This window comes from Ammospiza nelsoni, chromosome 6 (assembly GCF_027579445.1).
Source record: "Ammospiza nelsoni isolate bAmmNel1 chromosome 6, bAmmNel1.pri, whole genome shotgun sequence".
Classification (NCBI taxonomy): Eukaryota; Metazoa; Chordata; class Aves; order Passeriformes; family Passerellidae; genus Ammospiza; species Ammospiza nelsoni.
In genome coordinates, this window is record NC_080638.1 from 19,491,852 (window position 1) to 19,518,380 (window position 26,529).

General features: G+C 40.5%; 1 protein-coding gene across 2 annotated transcripts in view; it reads right to left on the minus strand.

The window, feature by feature from the left end:
* The window catches only part of TSPAN4 (tetraspanin 4), a 187,460-nt gene that overhangs the window by 25,740 nt on the left and 135,191 nt on the right, over positions 1 to 26,529 (minus strand). For both annotated transcript variants that reach the window (XM_059474419.1, XM_059474420.1), the window contains exon 3: positions 24,258 to 24,332. In XM_059474419.1, coding sequence (XP_059330402.1) covers positions 24,258 to 24,332 — 75 coding nt within the window. The remainder of the gene's footprint in view (positions 1 to 24,257; positions 24,333 to 26,529) is intronic.

Genomic DNA, 26,529 nt, shown 5'->3' on the forward strand with positions numbered 1-26,529 from the left:
TTTCAATTATTTACCATAGTCATTTACTTAGCTTAAAGGTGAATGAGAGCACGTTCAAATAAGATAGAGCACTACTAAAATAACAGAGGAGGAGGGATAACTAAGGCAAATAATGCCCTGTGTTCCCACTGTGGTAAGAGAAGATGAACGAGGCCCCCACACTGTGTAAATGTGGGCTATCTGCAGATCCGTTTATCCAGTTAACTTAATTTCCTCACACATTTATGACTTTGGTAGAAAAATACAAACCAAAATACAGATTTGTCCACTGCTGTAAGGTAAAAACAAACTCTGCAAACATCAAAACAATTACACCCTTTGTGTATTGGGCCTCTGGTGTCACCTGAGCCTTGCTGGGGCCATGGGGAAGGCTCTAAGCTCCTCAGGTTATTCACAGGAATGGGCATTGCCACCTCTTGGTGTCAGAGCTGCTCTGCTGAGCACAGACCTCAGCTCCACTGGCACCAGTAACAACTGGGCAAGCTGCAAAGCTGCTGGGGGACAGGGCTGGCTAATTTCCTCAGGGGTAGAAATTTTCCCAATTCTTTCCAACAAGGAAATCAAATGTCTACTGATAAACCATCTTTCTCTGAGCTGGAACTAAAAGACCCATTTAAAAACCAAACCAAACCCACTGAAGGGTTAAAATCTGCTACTCTGCCTGGAGAAACTTGTCTGAAAAGAGTGATTCTGTGGAAACAGATTGAAAGCCGTGTCTTCCTAGATCCAGGGAATGTTAATCCTTAGGGGAAAGTGAGGTTTGCAGACAGCCTGCTTTATTATTCTTAAGATAAGCTTTCTCTGAAATTAACTTACTTTAAATAAATAATGCTGTGAGGAGAACTACCATCATCCTTGGAGGGAACAGAGCACCAGGCAAAGTCAAGCACACTCCGGTGGGCTTCATTCCTGTTCCAGCATGGTCTCTGCTCAGCCTGGAAATAGGAAAAGTGCAGAATGCACTCCTTGAGAGAGAGGGCAGCACAAATCCAAAATCCAGGAAAAACAGTGGGCTTTGGAGGAACAGTTGGCTACCCAGCAGAAACTCAACAAAACCAGCAGAGTTGCCTGGCCAAGGAGCAGAGAAGGTGATGACCCCCTTACCTATCTTTTCTTCCTTGAAAAAACATGGATGTGTACTTGGAAGAACAAAGGATCTGCTAAATGCCAGCTCAGCTGGCAGGAATCTTGCTGACAATGGAGTTGCTCACTCTTATGCAACCTGGCATCCTCACATGGTGTCTCCAGTGGCTCAGACCCCTGTTTCTGTGAGGGTGCACAAAAGCTTGAAAACCATTCCCTCTCCAAACCCACAACCCTGACACCAAGGTGCTCTGACCTTCAGCAACTGGAATTACTGGGTCTAATCCCAGGTAAGCTTTTCAGTGATGATGTCATAAACTGGTAAACAAGATGTCTTGGAAAGCTGGTAAATAACCAAAGCAACAGAAGTGAGTAACTGCTATTAAATGCCTCCCTTGTTTTAATGAAATCAACAATTGCAGCTCTTCAATGCACTTCACTGAAAGCAGATTTAATCGTGAATTGAATGATTTGGGACTCAGTCACTGCAAATGAATAAGCTACATGGAGATTGCTTTCCATAATAACAGAAAACAAGCAAATAAACTGCCAGCCACAATTATATGGCACCAAATGCAGGTTTCCAACACTCCCTTCTTCCAATACTGTCAGAACAAAGCCACATTTCTCACTGGAAGTCACATGAGTTGAATGGAGAAGGAAATATGGTTGATACCCTGTATGCTAAACTAAACAGAGATAAGTGACAGTGCCTTCACTAAGTGAGAGACTGGATGCTCCACACAGAACAGAACTGCATGTGCTGTTTTTGCACAGAAAAAGTGGCTTTTTCCAAAGGAGCAGCAGCCACCCTGCTAAGTGGCACCAAAGGTGCTGTGTTTTCAAAAGGCAGTGGTTGAGCTTAGGACCTCAAATGAGTTTCTGCCATGTGCCAGAGCCCCTTCCAGGAATGGCACTGAGGTGCTCAAAGCAAACCAGGCAGACTGAGCCACTGTCCATGATGGTCTGCTTTGTTCAGGATCAGCCTCTGTCAGTGGGGTGAGTTATCCCTTGGAGATGAGCAGAAACCAAAGTGAAAGATTGAATCTGCCACATGTGACAACAGTCCCAAGAACACCTGTGAGGATGCTCCCCAGCTCCTTCGGGCTTATTTTGAATTTATTGTTCATGCTTCTACCTTTCAAAATGAGCCCCTCTTTCCTAATTGAGAGACTGACTTTTTGCAAAAGAGAAGCATTAATCCCAAGTCTCTCCTTAAAAGTGGAAATTGTCTGTTCCCTCTCATGCCCCTTGGATTCTCTGTCATTAACACTGCCTGCAATAGCTCCAAGACATTTTTTTCCATAGGGCATTCATTTGGGTCTTTCTACCTACCTAAATTTAGTAGTTTTGACACCTCTGAAGAGCTCAAATTTGATGAAATTTTCTATCAGTGTCAAGAGTTATGAGGGCACAAGAGGAAAAAAGAAGTCACTGCAGCCACATTGAATGTATTTTAAAAAGTAAAATTTACAAAAAACCCCCCATTGTTAAAAACAGAGGATTCTGTCAGAGGGGCTTTTAGTGGGTTTTTGATAAAAAGTTATTTGGTATTTTTCCGATGCTATGGAAGGAAGCATAAAAATCACAGCTAATGAAATTTTGCAGATACCACCCAAAACTTGCCATGCATTAAAGAATCTGCTCTTACTTGTCCTGCTTGGTTACAGAGCCTCAGGGCTTATCCAGACAAATACCAGAAAAGACATCCAAGAAAAAACATGTGAGGTCACACTATAAGACTGGAAACCATATTCTGGAAAGCAGGAAACCTGTGCAAGGACTGAGGAATGGAGATGGACATGCTCTGAGGGCAATACTCCCAGCTCACAGAGACAACAGTCATGGGTTTATTCAACCCCCAGCTGCACAAGGGCAGGTTATTGTCATTACCTCCACACTGCAGAACTGATACCCATTTTTTCAAAAATCTACTGAATATCTGAAAGGATTCCAGAGAAGACCCAGAGAAGCCATCCCTGAGAAGTGTGCTTTCCTTCACATGACTAACATTCTTGGAAGAACTAATAGAGTGACAAGGTCAAAAAGCAGTGTAATTGCAATCTTCAGGTACCCACATGGAGCAGCAGCTCTCAACAGCAGACAGCACTTAACTCTACCACAAAATGAAATAATGAGAGTTAGTGGTTAGAGCTTTTTAGACAAATACAAGATAGACACAAGGCACAATTTTATCCATGAAGCAAAAATAAATCCTCGGAACAAATCACTGAGCAATGAGATGCAGTCAACGATGCCTTTAAACTAAGACTCAAGAATTTTTTAAAATTACAATTCAGGTGTAATTAGTTTGATGACAAGAATAATGATTGAAGCATTATGGACCATAGGAGACTGTAACTGTCTCATCTGGTCTTCAAATTTACAAATCTTCCCAGCAGGCCACAAGTTTTCCATGGATAGGGACTGGATTATTCATGCCAGACTATGTCACCTGTGCCCTGCAGTTTGACCTTTGTTTCAAATCCATCCTGAAAGAACAGCTGACAGCAAACATCTCAGTCTCTCCAGTGCACCCCATCCTGGGACTCAGGCACTGTTCCTTTTCAACTGGCACTTGTGATCTGGGGCACAAATTCTCCTCAGTCACAGCCTGAGTTCTCTCAATGAGCTCTCCATCTGCCAAATCCACATCTCCCTTGTCCATGTCAGCCCTGACTGTCCTCTGGGAGCCATGTCATCCAACACAAGGAGGCCAGCTGCTCCAGAGCCACCATCTGCAGCAGGCTCATGTGCCCTGCAGGACATCCATGGCATTTGTCTTAGGGGCTGCTTTGGTGTGCCTTCCCTGGTTACAGTGGGAGCCTGCACAGCCCCCAGGACTGTGGGGGACAGGGACCCTGCAGGGACAGGCCAAGCCTCAGGAGTCACAGGTCAGCAGCTCCAAGATGTGTTGCATTAACTCCCCTGGTACAAGCAAGCACATTTTAGTCCCTCTCACATAAAGTCAGGACTCCAAGATAAAGAGCAAAAGGTGCCTTCAATTTAACTTTCAGCAATGAATATCTTATGATTATTTTGTAGTCCAAACAACTGAGTTCTTTTGGCTCTTTTAATTTCACAGGAACACTGTCTCTTCCCTGTCCTTTGTTCTTTACCTGCCCTGCCAGCTACTTCCCTGAGAATTTACAGCACTGGCTGGGCAGTATGTGGGATCACCAGGACCCTTCCCAGACCATACCCAATTAATGCTCATAGAGTCAGGCATATAAATACTGGAAAAGGCAGTTTTAGCAAAAACGAAAATCTGTCTGAGAGCAGTTCTGCTGTTTATTCATCACTGATCATTTTCCTTTAACACATTTTCTTCCTTCTGTCAGGGGAGTGCAAAACAGCCTGCTTGGTTCAGGATGACAAACAGCAGAACCTAAATATTAAATAGTAAAGAGTCAGAGAATGCTTTTTTGAAAAACCTGTAAGTAACAAAAAAAAAAAAAAACAACCAACAAAAAACCCAAAAAAGAAAAAAAAAAAAACCCCAAAAAACCCCAAACCAAACCAGAACAAAAAAAAAAAAAAAAAAAAAACCCACAAAACCCCCAAATTAACCTAGCAGCATGAAAAAAAAAATCGAAAAATTGCAGGCTGGGGTTAGTCTGCACAAGTCACTGAATCCAAAGGAGCAACCTTTTACTTCTACCAATGCTACCAGCTTTTGGGGAACTTTGAGAAATCCCATAATGCTGGCATGGGAGTTGGTAAAATACTCCAGATACTGAATCCAGCAACTGTAGTTGAGAATTTTGGCTTTTACTAAAAAAAGATTTTTTTATAAGATGTTGAGGGCTTGTTGTTTATGCTAAAAGTTTTAAAATATTAAAAAGCAAAAGGCAAGTCCCCTCCCCCCAGCCCAGTAAGAAGAAAGAGTTGTATTTGTCATTCTGCCTCGCTGTCATTGTTATCTTGCATGATTTCATCCAGTGAAGGCTGGCAGCTTCCCAGCTCTGGTGAGGCTCTGGCACGGCCCCATGGGCTGATGATAGGACTATTTAACAGATGCTGTTGCTATGTAGACTATTTATACTCGTTCAGAATCTCACAAAATAACAAGTACTGGACATACAGTGCTGTCACCTGAGCATCAAAATGCACTTAAAAAAATTACTAAAGACCATTTCCTTCTTATGATATGCCTGGCTTTTTCTGATTGTTGTTTTTTTCCCCTATCAGATTCTATTTAAATATCTTTTTTTTTCATGAAGCATGACCACTTTAACAAGAGGCAGTGACCAAATCCCCTCAGCTGTATACCTATGACAAGCAGCTCTCAAGTGGTCACACAAGAACTGCTTGACTATGCAACAATCTGACAACAGAGGGGGAAGTCTTTGCTATGCCAACTTTCACCTGTCTCGGGCTTGACTGCTGGAAAATGCAATAGCCAAAAATTGTTAGAATCTCTTTATCTATGATGGCTTTTCAAAATCAGAAAAGAATGATACAGGATCAGGTGCTTTTCCATATTCCTACACTTCTTGACATAGTGTTGCTGAAATTTTTGCCATCACATCTGTGAAGACAAATGGAGGAAAAAGCCAAACAACAAAACCTGTAAAAAACGACCACCACCACAACGACAAGAAGAAAATCACAACAATAAAACAGTGGCTCCAATTACCTTTCTAATCAACACAAAAATCACATTGACTGTAATTTCAGAAGACTCTAATTCAGTGTAGTGTTGCTTTGGGATATAAAACCTGACATACTCTTCTGAGTGCTGGTGAGGTCAGGGGTTAGCATCCTTATCTCTGAATTTTGGAAAATTTGGAAGTCATCAAGAGAACTAACAATGGTGAAACCCATCAGTATCACTTGGAAGTGCTGCAGTATTCTAACAGTGAAAAGGAAAACCACAACTCTCAAAGCCTATTGTGACAAAAGATCGAGTGGCATCAACTCTGACAGGAGGAAAGAGTCAGGAATCACCAAGACAGAATGTGGGATGTAAATGTCACAGGAGTCAGAGTGCCCCTGGAGGATGAAAAGCTTTGGGAAACTTGTCTGTGTGACACCACAGGCAAACATGCCAGTCAGACATTTCTACTGAAACAGAAATGTGCCAGTGGTCTCTGCTGCCAGCACAGCCCAGGCTCATCAGCACCACTGAGAGATCCACAGAACTACAACATGGAGGGCTCCAACAGCACTACAGAAAGTCCTGGGACAGGGTCTGGATCCCAGCAGTTCTGAAGCTGCAAAGCCACATCCCCATGTACAGACTTCATCGAGCACTAATTGGTTCTTTGCTAACTTCACATTAGTGGTACTTCTGGCCTTAGAGCCAAATGCACACAAAGTCTGTGAAAGAAACATTCAGTCAAGAATCACAAATGCTGTAACCTGGAGGCTGAGCAGTGAAGAACTGTATCCATCTTGCCAAAGGGAATGTCTCATCACGTAGACAAACAATTTGTTGATAGATAAATGTGCCACAGACAATCTAATCTTGGAAACAGAGCTGAAGCCATGCAAATCAGAAGTAACAGATATTCAGCTTTTGCATAAAGTAGCTTTGCAGATGAAAAATGACACCCAGCATACATGGAGTAAATGAGAGGAATGAAACAAGCTTCAATAACAAACCTCATTGTGCTCACCATTCTTTCTACAACATAAACAGGACAACAGAAATGCTCAGATTAATCAGCCAGGGGTGAATTTCTTCCCACCAAGATAACTTATGCAGACACATGGGGAAGAAAAATAAAATCATTTAACAAATAAAAAAAAAAGAGTGCAAAACTGAGAAAGGTGTGTGTTTACTGGAGTACTGTTCCACAACAAATATGTGAGGGCACAAAACCACACACAATTTCTGAAACACCCAATGTAATTGTTAATACTAGAAAAGATGAACCCAAATTTTGCTGAAAAAAGGGCTCATCTGCAGGGTCAATTATGACAAAATGAACAGACAGGAGAAGAAGTCTATAGGCACGATTATTAAAGCAGTAGAAGCAACTCTGCTCACCCATCCCCTTTTTTGGGAAAGGCTTTAATGACTCTTATCTCCTTGGATTTGAGGGAAAAGAAAGGACAGAGTCAAAAGGATAACTATAGCTCTTCTGGCTATTTTAGATAGATTTATAACCATTTGCAAATTGCATTAAACATCCGGAATTTAGGACAGGAAACTTTTAATTTTCTTTCACAAATCTAATTAACTAAATGAATGTGCTCCAAGCAATAGCAAATTCCCCACGTGCACTTCTGAGAAAAGCAATTCTCACGAAACTGCAAACAGCACCAGGCATCCTCTCCTACACAGGCAAAGTGGGGGCCAAAAGGGACATTTTAAGTCTGCAAAGGAGACTTGGGGTTATAAAAATATAACCTCATTTAAAAATACAATAGCTGAGAGCTTCAGGGTATCATTTTTGTCCACAGCAGACAAGCAGTCTGAGCAGTTTGGTAATGAGGACACAAGATTGGGAAGTGGGATTAGAAACCATCATTCAAACCAATTGGACAAAAAAAAACCCAAAAAACAAAAAACAAACCCAAACAGACAAGAAGCAGACTGGCACTTAGAAAAACTAGTTGCAGCAGAGATTAATTTGTTTCTGCAGGAGCATGTCACCCATCCCACTACACACCAGTAAGAGAAAGCTCTGGCAGTAAGAGACAAATTGCTATTTGCTATTGCTTTCATAATAATGCCTACAGAGCCACCTCTCTTTTGCCCTGATACATAATTTATCGAGGGGAGAAAAATGCCACCCTTGAAATTACATTGGCCCTGTAGTTTTTAACTGTCAGAGATGATTTCTTTGAGATTTAATTCGTGATTTGCAGGGTTCATTAAGTTTTCGCAAGTAATTTTAAACTTAAATCACCATTGGCAAATCCATCATTTATTGATAGAAACATTAAGACTCTAATGCAGTGTGACTTGTGATGAAACAAGATAGGAAGGGTTTAGGATGGAAAGAAGTGCTCCTTTTTGCCACAAAAGACTGCTTTGTCAGGAGGAAAAAATCAGAGAGGGAAAAAAAATAGTTTTTCTCTCTCCTGTCACTTTGAATGATCCATGAAGAATTTTTTGAGTTTTTAAAATTATCTTCTAAAACTTGGGTAAGGCAATACAGCTCATCTCAAGAAGAAGTGTAAGGAGCAAGCTTTCTGTTTTCTTCTTGTTTACAGAGGTATTGTAAGGATGGGGTGCTGTAGAACTCCATCCTAAGAAAGGCAAGGGAACAAACAAAACTTGCCAAAGCATGTAAAACACAACAGAGAAGCCCAGATATTTAATCCCTCACCAAACTGAAGCCCATGATTCTGGTTGAGGCATATTGAAACAGTAGAAAGATGATGACTCTACTTTGATTCATATTTAAGGATTTAGTGTGTAGTTATTCCAAACTTCACCAAGTAGATCATTTCCAAACAAACAGCATCCAAGCACACTTTCCAGGGGCCTCTATCAATCTGATCCTACCACAAAGAATTTCCTTCATGCTTTGCAGCCCTCTCCCTTCAGTGCAGCTTTCCACACAGCCAGTTTTTATATTCCAGATAACAGTTCTGTTTACTGCACTTTATTTTCCAAACCATTGTTCCCCTTGTCCAGCAATTACTGTTTCTGGGCACCCACTTTGAACAGATGAGATAAATAAAGCTTTTCACACACAAGTGACATCAGTGCAGCTCCCAAAGAAAACACAACTCCAAATGAGGTGCAAAGCACTGTTGTCAGGCAAAGGTGGGTGATGCACAAGCAGAAGTCCCTACATCTTCTTACCTGTGGCAAAGTGAGGCTGTGCCACAAGAGTTAACGCTTCCTGCCCACAGAAAAAAATAAGAAAAAAGGATGAAACGGAGCTAGAACTCCCTACAGCACAACACTATGCAACAACATGACAAATTGGGAACATTTGGTACAATTTGAAAATAGAGGGTAACAGGGAGATGTTTGGGAGATGACTTCAGTGAGGTTGTTTCACTTATGATCAAGAAATGATTGGCTGGCTGCAAAGCCAGATTTTACCTATTTTAAAATAACTACCCTCATCACTTTGAGCTGCATGGGTATTTCTGTGACTTTCTCATTTATTTTTCATATATAAATAATGAATAAGAATATATGAGAATAAGAATATTAAATAAGCTGACTGTAATGCATTTTAAATAAACCTACTTCTTTTTTTAGCTCTAAATTAAATGCAAAGTAAGCACCTCTCAAATGCTTGCGGCTAAACTTACCACTGGGAACTTAATGGGTGTGCTGATGAAACATTTACATGCACCTGTTTTGGCCATAAAGAGAAAAAAATTGCACATTCAATACATTCAGCTTTACATCCAGCCTCTCCTCTGGCATGACTGCCTGCTTAATATGTACAAATGAAAGATTAAATGGGGAAAACTGGAAAGCTTCAAAGTCTGAACTTTTTTTAAAAAACATTTCCAGACACTGTTTAGGCCACCACATATGAGCTGAGATTTATAAAGTTCTGCCATTCACATTTCTATTCTGTTTCAATAAATGCTATTATAAAGTTTTCAGACTAGTAATAAAAAAGCTATTAATGTGCTTCCTCCACGCTAATCAATTCAATATGGGGATTGTGATGTTAACACTACTTTACATTACTGCCTTCATCATTTCTCATTCTTCCAATATATAAAGTAAACAAAAGGGGTTTGGATTCCTTATAGATTCATTTTTATCTCAAAGTGAAAGCTGTGTGAGATTTGTGGCTTCAAACTCATAGCTGATGATAAGCTTCTCCTTCCTTCCTCTTCTCAAACTAAATATATAAAGAGAGTTTAACAAAATTAATTGCAGCATTCACTGTTCATGAATTTCTATGCTTGTGTAATTCATTTCCTTGCAGATAGGGAAGCAAAAGGGGATTCTCTTGCTGCCAAGGTTACAGGATTCATGAGTCAAGCCTGCTCAGAACGAATGGAGAATAAGTAAAGAATCCCCCTCATCACTCCTTTCACTAGGGGCGAGTTTTTAATAGCTTTAAATAACTTGGGGCCGTGGGACTGCATTCCTTAGGACAGAGGGACAGAACAAATGCAGCCAGGAAAATCCTGAGCAGCCATTTCTGCCACAATTTGTCTAATGTCTAGTAAGAAACATTACTCCCAGCTAGGGACCAATCATATTCATATTCATCTCTAGCAAAGTGTAAATCCCCTCATTCAATCCCTTCAGCTGCTACTCCAACCTTCAACTCAGGCACGATGCAGGAAAGGTAGAGAAGTCTGTGCTCCCTGAGAAAAGGCAGCAGCATAAAACCTTCCCTTTCTCCCACCTAATCCCAGAGCTGCTGACTGGAGAGGTCAGAAAAGGGGGGGACTCATCCCTCACCAGGACCATTAATGAAGCCCAGCTGGGTGAGGTGGAGCCACAGAGCACTGCAGGGTCAGTCTGGTGCACAGCAACCAACTCACTTGCAGGGGCTGAGTACACTATGAGAAATAGCTTTATTTGCAGGAAAATACCTACACAGCCACCCTTCCCAAATCCTAAAGCCCTTCCTGAACATTCTGAGAAAATCCAGGTCTGAGGAGGGATACTCAAACATCCAGAAAGCAATGAGCACTTGCTGAATTTTCCTGGATTTTTAAGTTAGAGAGTGGAAGGGCAATTTAATTTCCTACTTCATAAAATGCAATCCATCTTCCATTCCCCACTCACTTTTATAGAAATCTGCTGAGATAAAAGCCTTGCTTAATTTATTCTTCCATTTCAGCTAGACATGGATGACCAGTTAAGCCAGCAGTTCCTGATAAAACAAAGGAAGTGATCCAAACCTACATGCTTAATAACATGAAGGCATTTTTACCCTCCATGTACAACCCTATTCCAAGGGGAATATGAGAGGCTCAGCACTCTCAGGACACAAAAAAGAGAACGTTAAGATTCACAGGACACAAAAAAGAGAATGTTAAGGTTCATTCTTACCCAGGGAATTCTTCCCTTGTGAAGCAAGTTGCTGCAGTGGGCAGTGCCCTGAAGCATGTGCCACCACTGTGCTGCTGTTTGGGGTCACTGCACCTCAGAGATGCAGGGATTGCAGAAATGAGAGGGATTCTGGGCACTCCACATCCCAGCATTTTCAGGAACTCTCCAAATTGAAGCCTCTCTGAATTATCTCCAAGCAGGTCAACAAGGGAGAGACACCCAAATCACTCTCAGCTTAAAAACACATTTTTATTATGTAGAACGTACTTAAGTATCTGCCAAATATAATTTTCCTTCAGCATTAATTTTTCTCTTTATCAGACTCTACCACCACTTCAAAGAGCACCTAGAAACTGGTTAAAAACAACCTCTGTAACAAGTATCATATGCTTGCTTTCTTGACTCCACTTAAATCTGTTCAATCAGAACAAAAGTTATCAGTGTGCGACCTAAAATTCCCACTGGGAAATTATTTCAAGGACTGAAGGTGAAGTGGTGGGCAAGCCAGAATTGACATGGAACCTCTCAGTGTCCTCTTCTCTTAGAAGGTTAGAGCAACCAGGACATTGCAAGCTTTCAGAGATCAGAAACTTGATCCTCTTAATTCACACTATTTAAATTGTGGATTCATGGTGCTAAGCTTACCAAGGCAACCAGTCTTTGAGGAGAAAGAGAATAATTCTGTGACTGAAGAAACATGCTTCAAGTACTGCATCTCATCAGCTCTGTTTCTCAGTCCCTAAATGTGCCACTTTTCAAAAGAAAATCTATATAGAACAGGACTACTCAACACTTCTCTGATAAATTAATCTCCCCTAGAAGACTTTATATGGTAAAATACTTAAAAAGAGTAATACTGGAATCCTTGAATTTAATATGCTATTAAAAAAAAATAAATTAATGAGATGTATCAACTCTAAACATAAAAGCTGTGGAATAGATGAGGACTTAGCAAGTGACCTTTACAGACTATACCACTGCATGGCATCCTGCTGAGGCCAGAGAAAAGCTCCACACACAGTCTGTGATTTAAAATATGTTATTCATCTACACTGAAACTGCTTCATAAAGACATGTGAAAAAGGTTCCTAACCTGGCTGTTGGCATCTGCCTGACACACAGAACATAGCAGGGACCACTCAGAGGCATACCGCAAGTCACTTGAGAGTGTCACTCCAGCCTCTCAGGCACACAGCAAACAGGTTTACTCCAAATGGCCAACTACTCCAGCAGAACATTGCTCAAAACATGCCTGGAATGGGTAGAGGAATGCCTTTGGATCAGAAAAGTCTCTCATACCTGTTTCTAGATCAAGCAGGGAGTAGAGCTGTGCATCTCAGAGCCTGATCCAATCTCCTCAAAAAGCTACACAATAATGTTGACAGTTCTGAGGTGTGTAAGGAGTGTGCTAGGAGCTGCCCTGGATCAGGAGCAAGGAACCTCACGATTCCAAAATCCAACTCCTATGGAATTTGCATGGCCCTGCTAATTATGGGAAAGCAAAAATCCAAATTTTGCATTTTACCATACATAGCAATAGCTGATACTTAAAGATGAATACAAAAATATAAACATAACCAATCACAAAATCTAATAAACAACCATGTGGAAAAAGGATATATTAAATCCTCAAAAATTCCAGCTTGATGTGGAATGAAGTCTCTCCCTGCTGCCCCCTTAGCAGTTTGATATCAAGCATATTCTAGGAATTCAAAGTATTTTTTAAAAAGTAATTCCAAGTAATTGACAGTCAAAGCCTAATTAGAAAAGCAGTCATTTCAGTAAGTATCACTGAGGAAAAGCTTTAAGTTGCATGTTCAATCTTAACTCAAATGTTCTCCTTTTGTTTAATCACTTCAAACTTATGGTATGCACTAGTGGGAGCATTTTGTTATTGGAAAGCTTTTGCCATTATATGCCTTCAACAAATTACCATAAAACCAAAGAAATGAAGTCAAATGGTTGGTAGATATGCAGATTTCAGATACACTCAATTTCCATAATTTCTGTGAAAAGTGATAACTAGTTGCAGCAGATGCCCAAAATTAATACCTAGAATGACACAAAAAGGCTGAAATGGGAGTGTTAACAGATAAATATTTCATCTGCTCCAGAATATGCAGTGCCCTGGCAGGCACTACACTTGGGATGTCATTTTGCCAGCACAATGATGGTAAGTTCTGAACAAGAAAATGCCAATATCATCCATGACAAGAGAGGACTCTGTCCCATGAGAGGCTGGAGGGTCCTTGAACATTGAAGAGAGCAAATACCACACCTATCTTCAACATGGGCAATCAAGAAGATCCAGGAGATATGGGCTTGGAATTCTGACCTCTGTCCCTGGGAAGGGGATAGAGCAACCAATCCTGGAAATCCTTTCTAAAGTCTTGAAGGACAGGAGATGACCGGGAGCAGTCAGAATGGGTTTACAAAGGGGAAATCACACTTTAACCAACATGACAGTTTTCCAAAATATGGCAACCAGCTCTGTGGGTGAGGGGGGAGCAGTGGATGTTGTTTCCCTTGCCTTTATACAGCTTTTGACACCTGTGGCTCTGCAGAGAAAGATCTTGGAGAATTTGTGGACCTTAAGTTGACCATGAGCCAGAAATGCACTCTTGTAGCAAACAAGGGCACTGTGAGAGTTGTCCAACACTGCAACAGGTTGCCCAGAGAGACTGTGGAGCCTCCATCTGTTGAGATAGTCAAAACCCAACTGGACAAAGCCCTGCACAGCCTGCTCTCACTGTTCCTGCTTGAAGAGGGGCTTGGACTACCACATCTCAAGAAGTCCCTCCTAAACTAAGCAATTCTGCAATTCCATACCCTAGCATGGATGCTGCACAGTCATTGAGAATATGCATGGAAAAGCCAAGTTGCCACAGCAAAGATTTGGAAACTAACATCCAGAGAAATGTGTATTTCATTAATTCAATTTCTTTTGGAAATGTGTAATCTTTCTGTAGCCAAAATTGAAACAATTTCTTAGCAGACAACAGCATCCCACATATTCTGCTTCACAAGATTAAGACATTATGTTTGAGAACAAAACTCCCCGATCATTGCAGCTTCCAGGCAGCAGGATCTCCTACAGCACTGGAATGCATCATTCCACACACTCAAGTGAGGATTATTTGGATCACTAACTTGGGAAGTAGGAAAGAGATTTAAAAATACTAAAATGGAGGATAATAGCTTCATGAAAAAAACAGGCAGCTCCCACTGACTTTACTTAGGGCAGGATTTTACCATGTACAAAGTGGTGACTCGTGCATCCATTCTGTGCTGATACTGCACCATGCAGATACACTCCTAAAAGGCTTTAAATGGCTATGCCAAAACTGTGATATCCAGCAGCAGTTCCAGTGTCCTAGTCTAACTCATCTAATCACCTCTCACTTCAGCTCTCACATGCAAGCTGACACCTCCATGAACAAAGCTGAAAGAGAGAACACTTAGGGCAGGCAGTGGGAGAAGCAATCCTCACAGCTCTCAGTGATAACAGTCACTATGAAAGAGCTGCCCCTGCCACCTGTACATAAATCAGTGTCAAAGCCAGCACCAACCAGGCTTCCAGCAGAACACCCAGCCCCAGGAAGCCACACCTGGCTGCTGAATGGTCACCTGCAGTGGTGGCAGCAGAAAGGGCACTCTGCTGACATTTACTGAAATATCAGTCCCACTTCAAGGTATGCAGCACATTCTCTCAATTTTCTTCACAGTCCTCAACAGAAAATATTATTTTCTTTTTTTTTTTCTGTCCCAAGCTGACTGATCTTGAAAAAACCATTTCTTCTCTTTGTTTGCACAGATCCAGCTGCTTTTGTGCCAACTACAATGCATTTGCTATTCACAGAGAAAAAGGTGCACCTGAAAGAAATCTACAGGACATTTCCTTGGGCATGCTTGTTGCAAAGAGAGTAATGTTGATTCTATTCACAGCTCTTAAATATCCCTGCAACCATTTTGATTAATACAAATCTTGTTGCAACTCCTTTGGTCCTGAATTTTTAAAAGAAAAACTAGATGTCTTGTGTGATAAATCTGACAAACATCTGGTTCTTAATCAAAATCTTACATGCGTTGTGACTTTCTGCTTTCATTATATCTCTGGATAAAGACTTTTAGTATTTCCTCAAATACATTCAATAATCTTTTGTATCTTTTCCATTTTGCTTCATTTACATAATTTACCAATTTAACACGCAATTCATTTTGCACTTCAATATGCCCTTCAAAGTGACCTCTGAAAAGGTCTCCTAAATGCTGAGGTTAGGGCTTTCTCAACAGAGGCAACATCAGCACTGCTGAAGGAGATGACATGCATTGTTCTGCTCTCCTGTGGTTCAGAGGCAAAGTGCAGATGGCAAAAACGTCTGGGAGAACAACATCACCCTTGGATTATGGCAGTAAAGTGCAAACTGGAGAAAGCAAGAAAGTAAAAACATACACTGTTGTATAATAATTCCATAAGCTACCACAGAAATCAACTCATTAAGAAATTGTACCAAAGACAATTAGTAGTAGGAGCAGGGGAGTATTTGGGTTTTGACAAGAACGGCCTCTCTGAAAATTCTCTTTTCTCAGGGATGCCTTCCCTGCAATTTAAATGCATTGAAGAGGGTACACAAAATGACTGCAGTACAATAAACTGAATTAAGATTGTGCCATGGTTAAAACAATTTTTGCACAAGCCTCACTCATTGCTAATGCCAGGACACTGCAGCAGAATTGTTTTATATTACCATCATCCAAATTATCAGAGGCACTGTACATGTCAAGTAAGAAATGTCTGCACTCAGAAAATGTAAAATAAAGCTCTTATTCTGCTCCCTGTCAAGACATATCTTTTTACACAAAATCTCCTCTATCTTCCAGCTCAGTCACTTCCTACCATCAAGTTGATCAGGGATTTTGTTGCACACAGATTCAGGGAGCCCAAGATCCCAAATGATTAAAGATTATTAGTTCATATTAAACACGATTTCAGCAAGGAGGCATCAATGACCACTGATTACTAATCACTATTGATTATGCTGGTTTTGTAAGTCTGGGGAATAGATTTCAAAAGTTACAATGGCTGGTGCCTAGAAAGTTGCTAAACCTCCTTCCTTATGCCTGAACTTCACAGCAAGAATTCAACCCACAAAATTATCAGTGGAAAAGACTACATCACCTTGCAGTGCAGCAATATTTCCAATGAGAAGCCTTGGACATATCAGGGAGTTTGGGTAATACAAAGTCCCTGAGCATGATTTGTGGCCTAGAAGTCAACACACTCCAGCCTTAAGAGAACCCAGAACTGGTAATGGTTTGGAGCTGCTGATCAACAGATCCCTGTCTCAACTAGTTCACTGCCTACCACTGCTGAGTTAAATCAAAGGAAGGAGTTGAAGAAACCTCAGCTGCAAATTATGCCTAATAAAGTGGTCAACCTAGTTCATCACTCTTCAACTGCAGCTGACAAATCCAAGACAAGGACTATATGCTATTGGCCTGCTTACAGTCTGATAACACAAAAAGTCATCTTCCCCTCTCTTTTTCTAATATGTAAAAAATGTTAAGCATTTAGTTTACTGTCATTTTCTAATGTTGCCTGATATACATTGTGACACATCAAAAATGTTCATAGAATGAATAAAAAATGTGCTGTCTGTTTCAATATACTACCTCAGTCATCCCTCAGCATTTGATGTTGCCTGTATTTAAATGCCTAAAGCTGCCTTAATTATTTGTTTTATTGCCTTTCTAAACCATTCCTTTCTCCTTCTGCTATTCTTCCCTTTGTCAAAATAAAATTGTATAAAACCAGTGCCAGAAGAGAAGCAAGCTGGGGTCAGTCACCAGCTGATGCTGATGAGGTGTGTGTAACCCAGCGCTGCTCACTCCACCTCTGTCAGTACTCAGCACTGGTGTGCACTCAGTTCCAGATCCTCCCAGATGCTGAAATTACTTCTTATGTGACCACACGTGAGTCAAAACTGAGTAAAAACCTGTCTTGTGGAACAGTAAGGTCCCATTCCATTAATTTAGACATGAGAGCACTACACATTCCCCAGGATACACTGCACCCTCAGGATTTGGCCTTTTAATATCTCTTCTCCCAGTCAGCAAAAGCAGAACTGAACTACTCACCTCTTGTAATGCCCTTTAAGGGATTGATGAAAAGCACACAAATGTGCAAAGTATTTAAAAACCACCACTACTGTATGCCAGAGTCTTCCTCGGGAGAAGCTGGTTGAAGACCTGCACCACCTACATTTTGTCTACTATGAAACCTGAAACTTGAGGTGTGGGAAACAGATCATGGTAGAAGTGCTCCACAACACAGACATAATTTGACATCCTCCTGAGATCGTGAGTTAACCTGCAATTAAAGACTGCAAACTAGCAAGGAGGCCCAATCACATCTCTTCCTGCTCTAGACTGATATATTACCAAATATTTATCAGGAAACCCTCAGATGGATTTAGGGAAGTCAGGAAATAAATGATAGATCCGGCTGGCTTGCAGTCAGGCACAATGGCAGCAACAGCTGTGTCTGATTCATCCATATTGACAGGGGAATTAATATCCCAGTTAGCCAGGGTGGAGGTCAGGACTGGATTTCTCCTGAGAGAAAAGCACTATTCCTGTGCAGTGGGATACTGTGGAAAATACTGAACTTACAGCAATATGAGCAAAAATCCATTCTGCCAAGGATGAGACACCCACCTTCATCTTCATTTCTGAACTCAGCCAAAGTAGGAAGACAGGAGGCATAAAGAGCTGGCAGGCTGCTGCATTATCTGATCTTTACAAAGGATATTTGTGTTAGGCATGGAGCTTAATTTAGGAGAGTTTGATTTTCCTTTCCCTGCACCTATTCCCCTGCTAACATTTTATTCAAGAAATCAATTAGGCCTTGATCAACCATTGATCGAGAGTTCCCAGTGGGGAGCCCTAATGCATTTTATCTGCAGCTATTGTTCCTAAATACACCTATTTCTGAGCATGCACTTAATTCTTTTCATCAATACTGTGCTATCCTTCAACAAGCCTGTTAATAACATTTTGGAAGTGCACTTTCAGTGAAGTCCTACTTAGACAAATGAATTAGTGAAACTACCGGGATTTCCTTTGGTGTGTTTGTGTTTTTTCAGTCTCACAGGCAAAGAGATGCCATGCCCCTCATCTCCTCCTGCCTGAAAAAGGTTAAAGTGATGTGTTGGAGTTCAAAATACTAAATGGAAAGCTGTTCAGAACAAATGGAAAAAGCTAACCAATAATGCTTTAAAGCAAGCATTCATTATTTTTCACTAAATTCCTTATGGAATGAAAGATGCAATGCCTCTTTACACACTCCAAAATTCTTCACTGTCATTAGTGTTCTCCTAGCAATATTTCTTTTAAAGACCCATAAGGTGCAAATCAACTTTAACAAGACTTGAGCATATGATTAAATCAGTCACATGGGTTCAAGCATGCACTTAGGTTATGTGCTGAACAGGGAGATATTTAAACCTATGCCTGACTGCTTTGCTGAAAAGAAGCCAAAGTAAATTGGCTATAATTAAATTCTTTTGATGAAATTTCTGCAACTCCCTATTGTGGGACACCAGTACTGAAATGCTAATAAACTAGTTAAAATTAAGCTTATTACCAAGTAAAATAAACCACAGAGACACTTCAGTCTTTTCTTACTTTATACCACCATTTATATAATATTATTTTGCATTAGAGAAATAAAATACTTGACCAGAGCTAAAACATCTGACTCACAGAGCAGTAATTGCAATGCATCTCCATCCAGGAGGCAATCTGTAGATTCCTGCACTGCTACTGCTGTTGATCCTGAAAAAACAGCTTTTAGCTACGTCAGCACTCACTGCAAAACCCAAATTCCAGAACACTGTCAGAGAGCAGATATATGCCAGGAAGTGCTTGATTGGTGGACTTGATAATTTTAAAGACCTTTTACAAACAAACCAAATGGAGCTTTAACTATAAAATAAAGCATTAACACACAGACTGCTCAGAAACCATTGCATACATATGCCAGGACTTGCACATCCTCACAGAAATACCAGAGAGAGTTCAAATTGCCTTTGTCCTCTAGAGAGCCTTCCCTGCATACTGACAAGTGCACACACTTTCCACACAGATTCTGCTCTGAAATTACCTCAGCCCTGCACAGCAGCAAGAACAGCCCTGTTCACTGTGGCAAAGGAGGATACAGACACCCAATAATTCTACCACTACTCAAGAGTTCTAGCAGTGAGAAGGGGATGGTGTAGGCAAAGTCAAATGCTGATGGAGAAACACTGCCAGAAAAGGGCCACTGCAAGGTGCAGCGACCCTTCTGCCAGTTTTGCAGGATTTTCCACAGCTTGTTTTCCAATAAGTTAAGACCATCTCTAAACTGCACATAGCTTGGGTGATCTTGTCACTTCACTTTAGACTCTGTTTCCCCAGTTTCAGCAATGTTAACACGCCCTGTGTGTGCATTTTAGACAGCCCTGTGGGCTGTGCTGACTGGGAACATGAGGCACCTCATTACCTGAGGAGACATTTCTGCTGCACTGTCAAAGGCAAACATGGAAAACTTTTAAGCTCTCTTGACAGAAGCCCAATGAGAACAAGTTTCTGCAGTAGAACTGAACTAAACTTTATATATGAATAATTCCATCAGGTTTTTGTGAATCCCCCCCCTCACACCAGTGAGCAGCTCAGCAGGATCTGATCATTTCTGTGAGCAACTGCAAATGAGTGCAGCAAGTGGAAGAGATTCTGTTTTTACATTTTCTAAAGCCAAATGTGTAAGAGGTTGTGAGGTCTGAGCTATATTTGAAATCATATCTACTAAATTCCTACCTGCTGTCTTTGTATAGGATGAGGCAAAATATCAATCAGAAATTAAAACAATTTTCAATTTCTTTTCAGAAACAAAGCAAGAAATGCATCAATATACACAATATATATTTTTATAGGATAGCAGCAAAAGCTATATTGGAGCAGCATGGAACACAAGAACATTTTCACACATTTCATGAAAAACAGAAGTAGCCATTATTTTTCAATCCTCTGGGGGCTATTCTGTGGGTCATTTTCAACACAGCTAAGCAGGCATGGAATTTTGGCTGTAATTTTCACAGGGACCCAAGTGAGTTAATGGCCTAATCTTTACTGAAAATTCTCATCATAACTTCAAGTTGCCAATAACAGTAACTGCTCCCATAATCAAATATCATAGTCAGTGATTCTTCAGTGCTTTTGTTCTTTTCCTGACTTATGCTGCATGTTATGTTTGACATTTAAAAATAAGAAAAACCAAACAAAACAAAAACCCAACAATTTAAGCCTCCCCCCTTCCCCACCAAACACAACAGACACAAAAGCCAACCCCACATTATGGCAGTTTAGTTATGTTCTTTCATTTGTGGGTATTATATAGCTCTGTCTCTAAAATCATATAAAATGCAGACATCTACTGAAAAAACTCCACCTATTACAGCAGCAAAATGTAAATATGGATTTTTCTTTTTCTATGCTTCCAGGAGAAACATCACAGTAAAAATAAATACAGACACTAAAACCAGGAGGATTATACAAGTTAGAACTGGTACAAGACTGTGCATTTTATTAGCATAATTTACATTCTAGCAGGATCCAATCTGGTGTTGAGAAATATGAGTATCCAACTTCTAACAGTATAGGGCTCTGTTGCTTTCTCCTTATTACAATAAAATTAGGGTTAACCCTCTCAGTACTCTGTGGATCTGTTATAAATACCCAGAGAGCCCATAGAGAAATGTCAAGCATATAAAAATGCCAAATGCTGCTCTCCATTGATGGAATCAAAACAAAACATACTAAAGAGAATATTTTGCCTATAGATTGGTAGCCATGCACATAACCATCCACATGACTCCAGAAATGTCACTGGAGTTTGGACTGCTTCAAATGGGGGCATAAATGTAGCCTGAAAAAAGACTACACTCAGAGTGATAACAACCTGCCTTAGTTCTATAACCACACCAACTCCATTCAATACCCAATCTCTTAGGCTGGCTCTTCTCAAAAATTTAAAAGCCACACTTTAGGAACTCTTATATGAATGTGTGCAAATGCCAACAGGAGTTTCTAGGTGCCTCAGGTGCTCACACTGAGCTGAAGACAGCCTATGAATCAGTCCCTCTGCTGCTTTGGGAACAGCCAGGACAAAATAAAAAGGTCATAGGTTTTTCCTGACAACCATCTCATACAAATGCATTCCATCACAGCCCATATTCACTTCTCCAGAAGTCAAGAGATTCATATTTTGTAACGCAACTAGTCAGGACAGTTGGAAGAATATTGAACAAGGTGTGAACTCAGGCTCTGCCAAGGAGTTGTAACAGTGCAGTTACACGAGACAAGGCACTACACCTCTTTTTCTTCCTACACTGTGGACTCCTGAGCTTTCTCCAAGTCCCCCTCTCTTCACAATATCCCACTGGATAGCTAGCTCAGAGAGAGTTTTCAACTTCAGGGCAGCATTTATCTCATTAGATCATTTATCCATCAAGAAAAGAAAAGATGACATCCTAGGGCATAAGACCAAGTTGGCTGCTTAAAAGCTCAGAGAAGACCAAGTCAGTAGAATAAAAGGCAGAGGCAATTTTTGGGCTTCTCCCAAGCTGACAAATGAGAACAGTTGAGAACAGGGCAGTCGAGGCTGTTGTGAGTCCTAGTTCACCTCCACAGCTGCACACCCTTCCACAGCAAGTGAACAAAAGCCCTGTGCCAAAAAACTATCTGTGAATGGCTCTAAAGAACTTTTTGCCATGATGCTTTTTAGTAACAAACACAGCACTAAAGCAACAGCCCCAGCAAAGGATGCAGAGAGGCTGCTTCACTGCCTGGGAGCCCACACACATGGATGCACATCCTCCCTGTGGCTGCTATTGCTCAAAGTGATCATCTGCAGAGTCCTCTTCTCCTGCACACAAAACTAACCCTACTTTCTTCAGATGGACAGGTGTCAGTGTAGAATGTTCATTCACTGATTTTCCAAGGATCTACATTAACTGAATTACTGGGGTGGACTTGTCTGGGCTCACTATTTCCCACACGTGGCAATATTGTTTTTCACATCAGGAAAGCCAGCACACAAACTCTACACATGCTATATGAAAATATTAGTTTTAGGCTGCTGCTGGATTATTTATTCTGCAGTAGGCAGGACTGCAAGTGTAACATAAACTATTGATTTTCTCAGTATAAGATTTAAAGTCATACAGGAACATTAAGAGCCTCAAATTTGATCATCTGCAATACCCAGACTACAGCAATTTGTTAACTCAGTAAAACTGCACTTGAACTGGAGCCCATATTTTAGACTCTGTTTTGATCTTACAGACAACTGCAGGGTACTACCTCCTGCAGTATGCGAGTCAGAGGAAAGTTAATTTCCTGATCTCTTTATTAACAATCAATAAAACCCACTGCAAACCAACAGGCTGACGGAGGTAGGGAATCCTTCTGATACTTTTTCACTGTTTTAACCTCTGAAGAGCGAGGATGAATATTCTCTGTGACACACCTGCCAACCTAGCAGAACTGATTGCATTATGAATAAAAATACTTCATTGGTTTCTCTTCTTTCCTCCATACCCACACATTTACTGATCTATTAGCCTCAACACCAGCCAACAGCAGGAGTTCTACCAAATAATGAATTGGAAAATAAGAAATATTTATTTTATTAACCTAATCAGAAACATTTCCATTTATTTCTTCTGCGTACAGGACAGGTCTTTATTTTAGATCTGCCATTATTTTAGAAACTACTATAATTACTCTTTGTAAGACCTAAGCAGAGGATCTCTTTCATTTCCTAAATTGAATCTAGGTTGTCTCCATAATTCCTTTTCATGACAACTCTATTCCATCTTTCTTGCACTTCTCATTAGTTGTGTAACCAAAACTCAACATTATATTCACAGTGAGGCAAGCCTGTTATACAATGCTATGATAATATTTTCTAACTGATTTTATTTCTAAACATAACCAAGTGTTGTGTTTGGGTTTTGAAGGCCCACTGCATATTAAGTAGATGCCTTTACTCCTGTATGATGTGTAGATCTTCCTGCCAAGAGCTGACAAGTAATTCAGAATCCAATAATGCATACAAGAAATTTTAAATTGTCCCTTCTACTGTAATTACCTGGCAAGGTAATTCCATGTTCCAGCTACAGAAGGCTAGAGAACCTAGCTCTTTAAAGTCCTTCAGAAGTGCATCTGACAATGCCTCACTGATATGACTAATATATAATCTCTCATATCACTAATATACTAGTAATTATATTAATAATTTATGTATTAATGAACATGGTGTTGGTTTTGGTGGTCTTTTGTTTGCTATTGTCTTTCCATTCCTAAAGAAAGTGTTTACCACTCATGTGCCTGATGAATGTTAATTCATGGTAAAATTTTGCCACCTTCCCTGTGATTATTAAGATCCCTCAGTCTTCAATTGTAAGAGACTTCTGATTTTGATTGAATAAGCAGGTGGCACTTAATTATGCCCTTGTTTTGGATTTACTAATGTAAGATTTTTTTAAAGAAAAGGATAAAGATAATTCAGGTAGGCAATATTGCCTGTACAACTGAAGGAACAATGGTCAAACACACAGAAAATGTGAAAGTGTAAACAAAAGCTGTGTTTATTGAACTCTCATGCATTTACCCTGGCTTTCCACTAGGTTCTAAGTACACATGTGCTGCAAGGAGCAGTGTGGAAAGATAATGAATTTTATGCCTTTGCCTGTGCTGAGGACACTTCCTTTTAAATAGTATAAATGTGGCTCTTAAACCATAAACATATTTTTAAAAATCATACTCTCTCTGATGGGTATCTCCTCCTACATGCTCCTAGTAAGGCTTGTTGGCTTCTTTGTTTTTTTTTGTGGGGTGTTTTGTTTTTTGTTTGTGGACATTTTTGTGTGGTTTTTGTTCCCTTTTCTTTTGTTAATGACAGATGCACTTGGCAGCATCTGTGACCTTGAGTTGTACACTTGAGCAAGCAAGACAGCCCAGTCCTGCCAGGCTGCTTATGCATTCTGAGAGAGCTCCTTCTGAGAGGAGTGTCTCAAGGAAGACAGAAGCATGATGTGCATACCAAGCCAAGAGCTTTATGATTTATTTATAGGGAAAAGGGGCATATAAATTTGCTGAAGAGGAAAGAAAAATGAAGAATTTGACTTACCTTGTCGGTGTAGACGAAGAACAGAATCACAACAGTGAGCTCCAACAGAAATATAATTAACAGCATGATAAAAAACTGTCAAGAGAAGAAAGGACGGGGGATAAAACAAAAGCAAAAGCCATCAACATCTATTTCAGCTTTTTCTGGATACACAGCAAGTACATTCAGCAGATCATGCAGAATGGGGAGTGGGAGTCATACAGGCAGCAGGATACAAAGCTGCTGCAACTGAAAAAGCAAATAAAGGCTAGTGAGGCAACACCACAGTGTCTGGGCATAGGCATGACTCATTTATGGCACTGGTTTCAGTAGGACAGCCTAAAACCCCACCAAGAGCAAGCCAGTACTCTCTTTGACAGCAAACCTGGAGGAGTCTTTCCATGCTAGGTTTTCTTTTTTCTTTTTTTCCCCACTGGATATTAGTGATGACAGCCAATGATATCCATGAAATTCATAGCTTAACTTCCCATGGCAAGAGAAAGTAGCCTGGGCCATAAAGTCACAGCTCCTTTCAAGGGTAATGGTGGGATCAAGGGGGAAGTGAAAGGTGTACCAAGTTAGCTTTATGAGCAGTTTCAGAGAGATACACAAATAACCCATGAGTTTCAGGTGAAAGGGGCTGATTTGTACCGAAGACATCAAAGAAAAGTTGGGCCACCTCTCTTTCTTCTCATAAGCCATGGAACTGCCTAAGACCAGGAGTCAAAAGCTCAAAGGACTGGATAAAAAACTTTTAACTCAGGGATTTCAGGTAGGTTCTCTAAAGCCCTCAGATCTTTTTTGATTGACTTCAGTGAGAAGAACTGCTGGCAATGCCAAACACTTCTGGGAAACCACATCCTTTGCTTTTGTTACCACACTGGATGGGTCTGCAGCAGCATCAACACAGCACTTGTAGACTCCAAAGTGAGCACTATCAGAGCATTAAATGAAACTGAGTTTTGCATAGATAGGTAAAGGAGAGAGTAATTTTGGAAACTTTTTAGGCTGAGGCAAAGGTCCAGCTCCCTATAACATAAAATTCACACACTTAGCAACCTGTAAGGGTGGAATTCTAATACTGAGCAACACCGGCTTAATTGGAATCCCATCCCCACGAGAAAAACTCAATTACTGTCTCTTCAACCACAAGGCTGCAAACCTATAAAAGTTTAATAGCTACTAAGCCTTTATCAGAATTTCTGCACTGCCTGGTAAGCCAAAACCAAACCTTTGAACCTATGGATTTATGTGACTGAATGGAGGGCAAAAAGTCACAAAGGGGAAAATACTTTTCTTCCCTGGTACAATTACTGTGTCTACAGAAGTCATTGCATTTTGGTCCATGAATCTTTAATTATTTATTTTCAGATTTTCATCACCAGTATTTTCACACCTGCCTGACCCTAATACTGGATCCTATTACTGCCCAGTTTTGAATCACAGACCTCATTTATGCCCATGATCCAAGCTGATTTCCATACCATTACCATCCAACACTGACCTTCTGCATGGCTTTGCAAACCTGTCTTGGTGCAGCTTGCTTATTTTTTACAATTTTATCCTGCTGCATAGCATTAACTGAAACAGGACAAGGCATATCCTTTTTTTGCAAAGATGCACAGACACTTTGCTCTATTTGGCTGTAGAGTACTTTTTTGCTCATCCATAAAAGCATCACTTATCCAAAATGTGCATGCAAACACCATTTTCTCCCTGTGAAATTCCCTGGCATAGACAGGATTGCATGAGACAATTTCTAGAACAAAGGAGAAAGACTGTTTGTTACCCATTATATACAGTGATCAGCATTTCCTGCCAGAGGACCTCAGTTTCATCAGCTTATCATTTTGCCAAACCTTAATTGTCTGTGCTGATATATTCCGTGCTTGTTTCTGTTGAAAGGATAAAAGCTTTTTGAAGAACGTCAAAAGTAGCACTCCAATTACTTCTAAGAATGAAGCAGGGCAAAGTATCCTATTCTTCCCAGGTTAAATTTCTGGTGCTTTAATTTGAAATCCTCTCACACTGCAGCGTTTAGAGCAGGGGCCTGACACAGTGCAGCTCCATTTCAGGCACAGAAATTTCAGCCTTTTGTCTTACCCAGCTACAAATTGATGTTGTGGGAAAGTTATTCGCTTTCAAGAGTCTGAATTTCACACATCACAGAGATGAGAGGGCTCAGCAGCTAAAGCCTGCAAATTGTACACCCACATGCTCACACACAACCAGACAAGCCACAAACCATCCCACAGATCTTTTCTGCACCAGTGGTGCCTTTCTGCCATCTCCC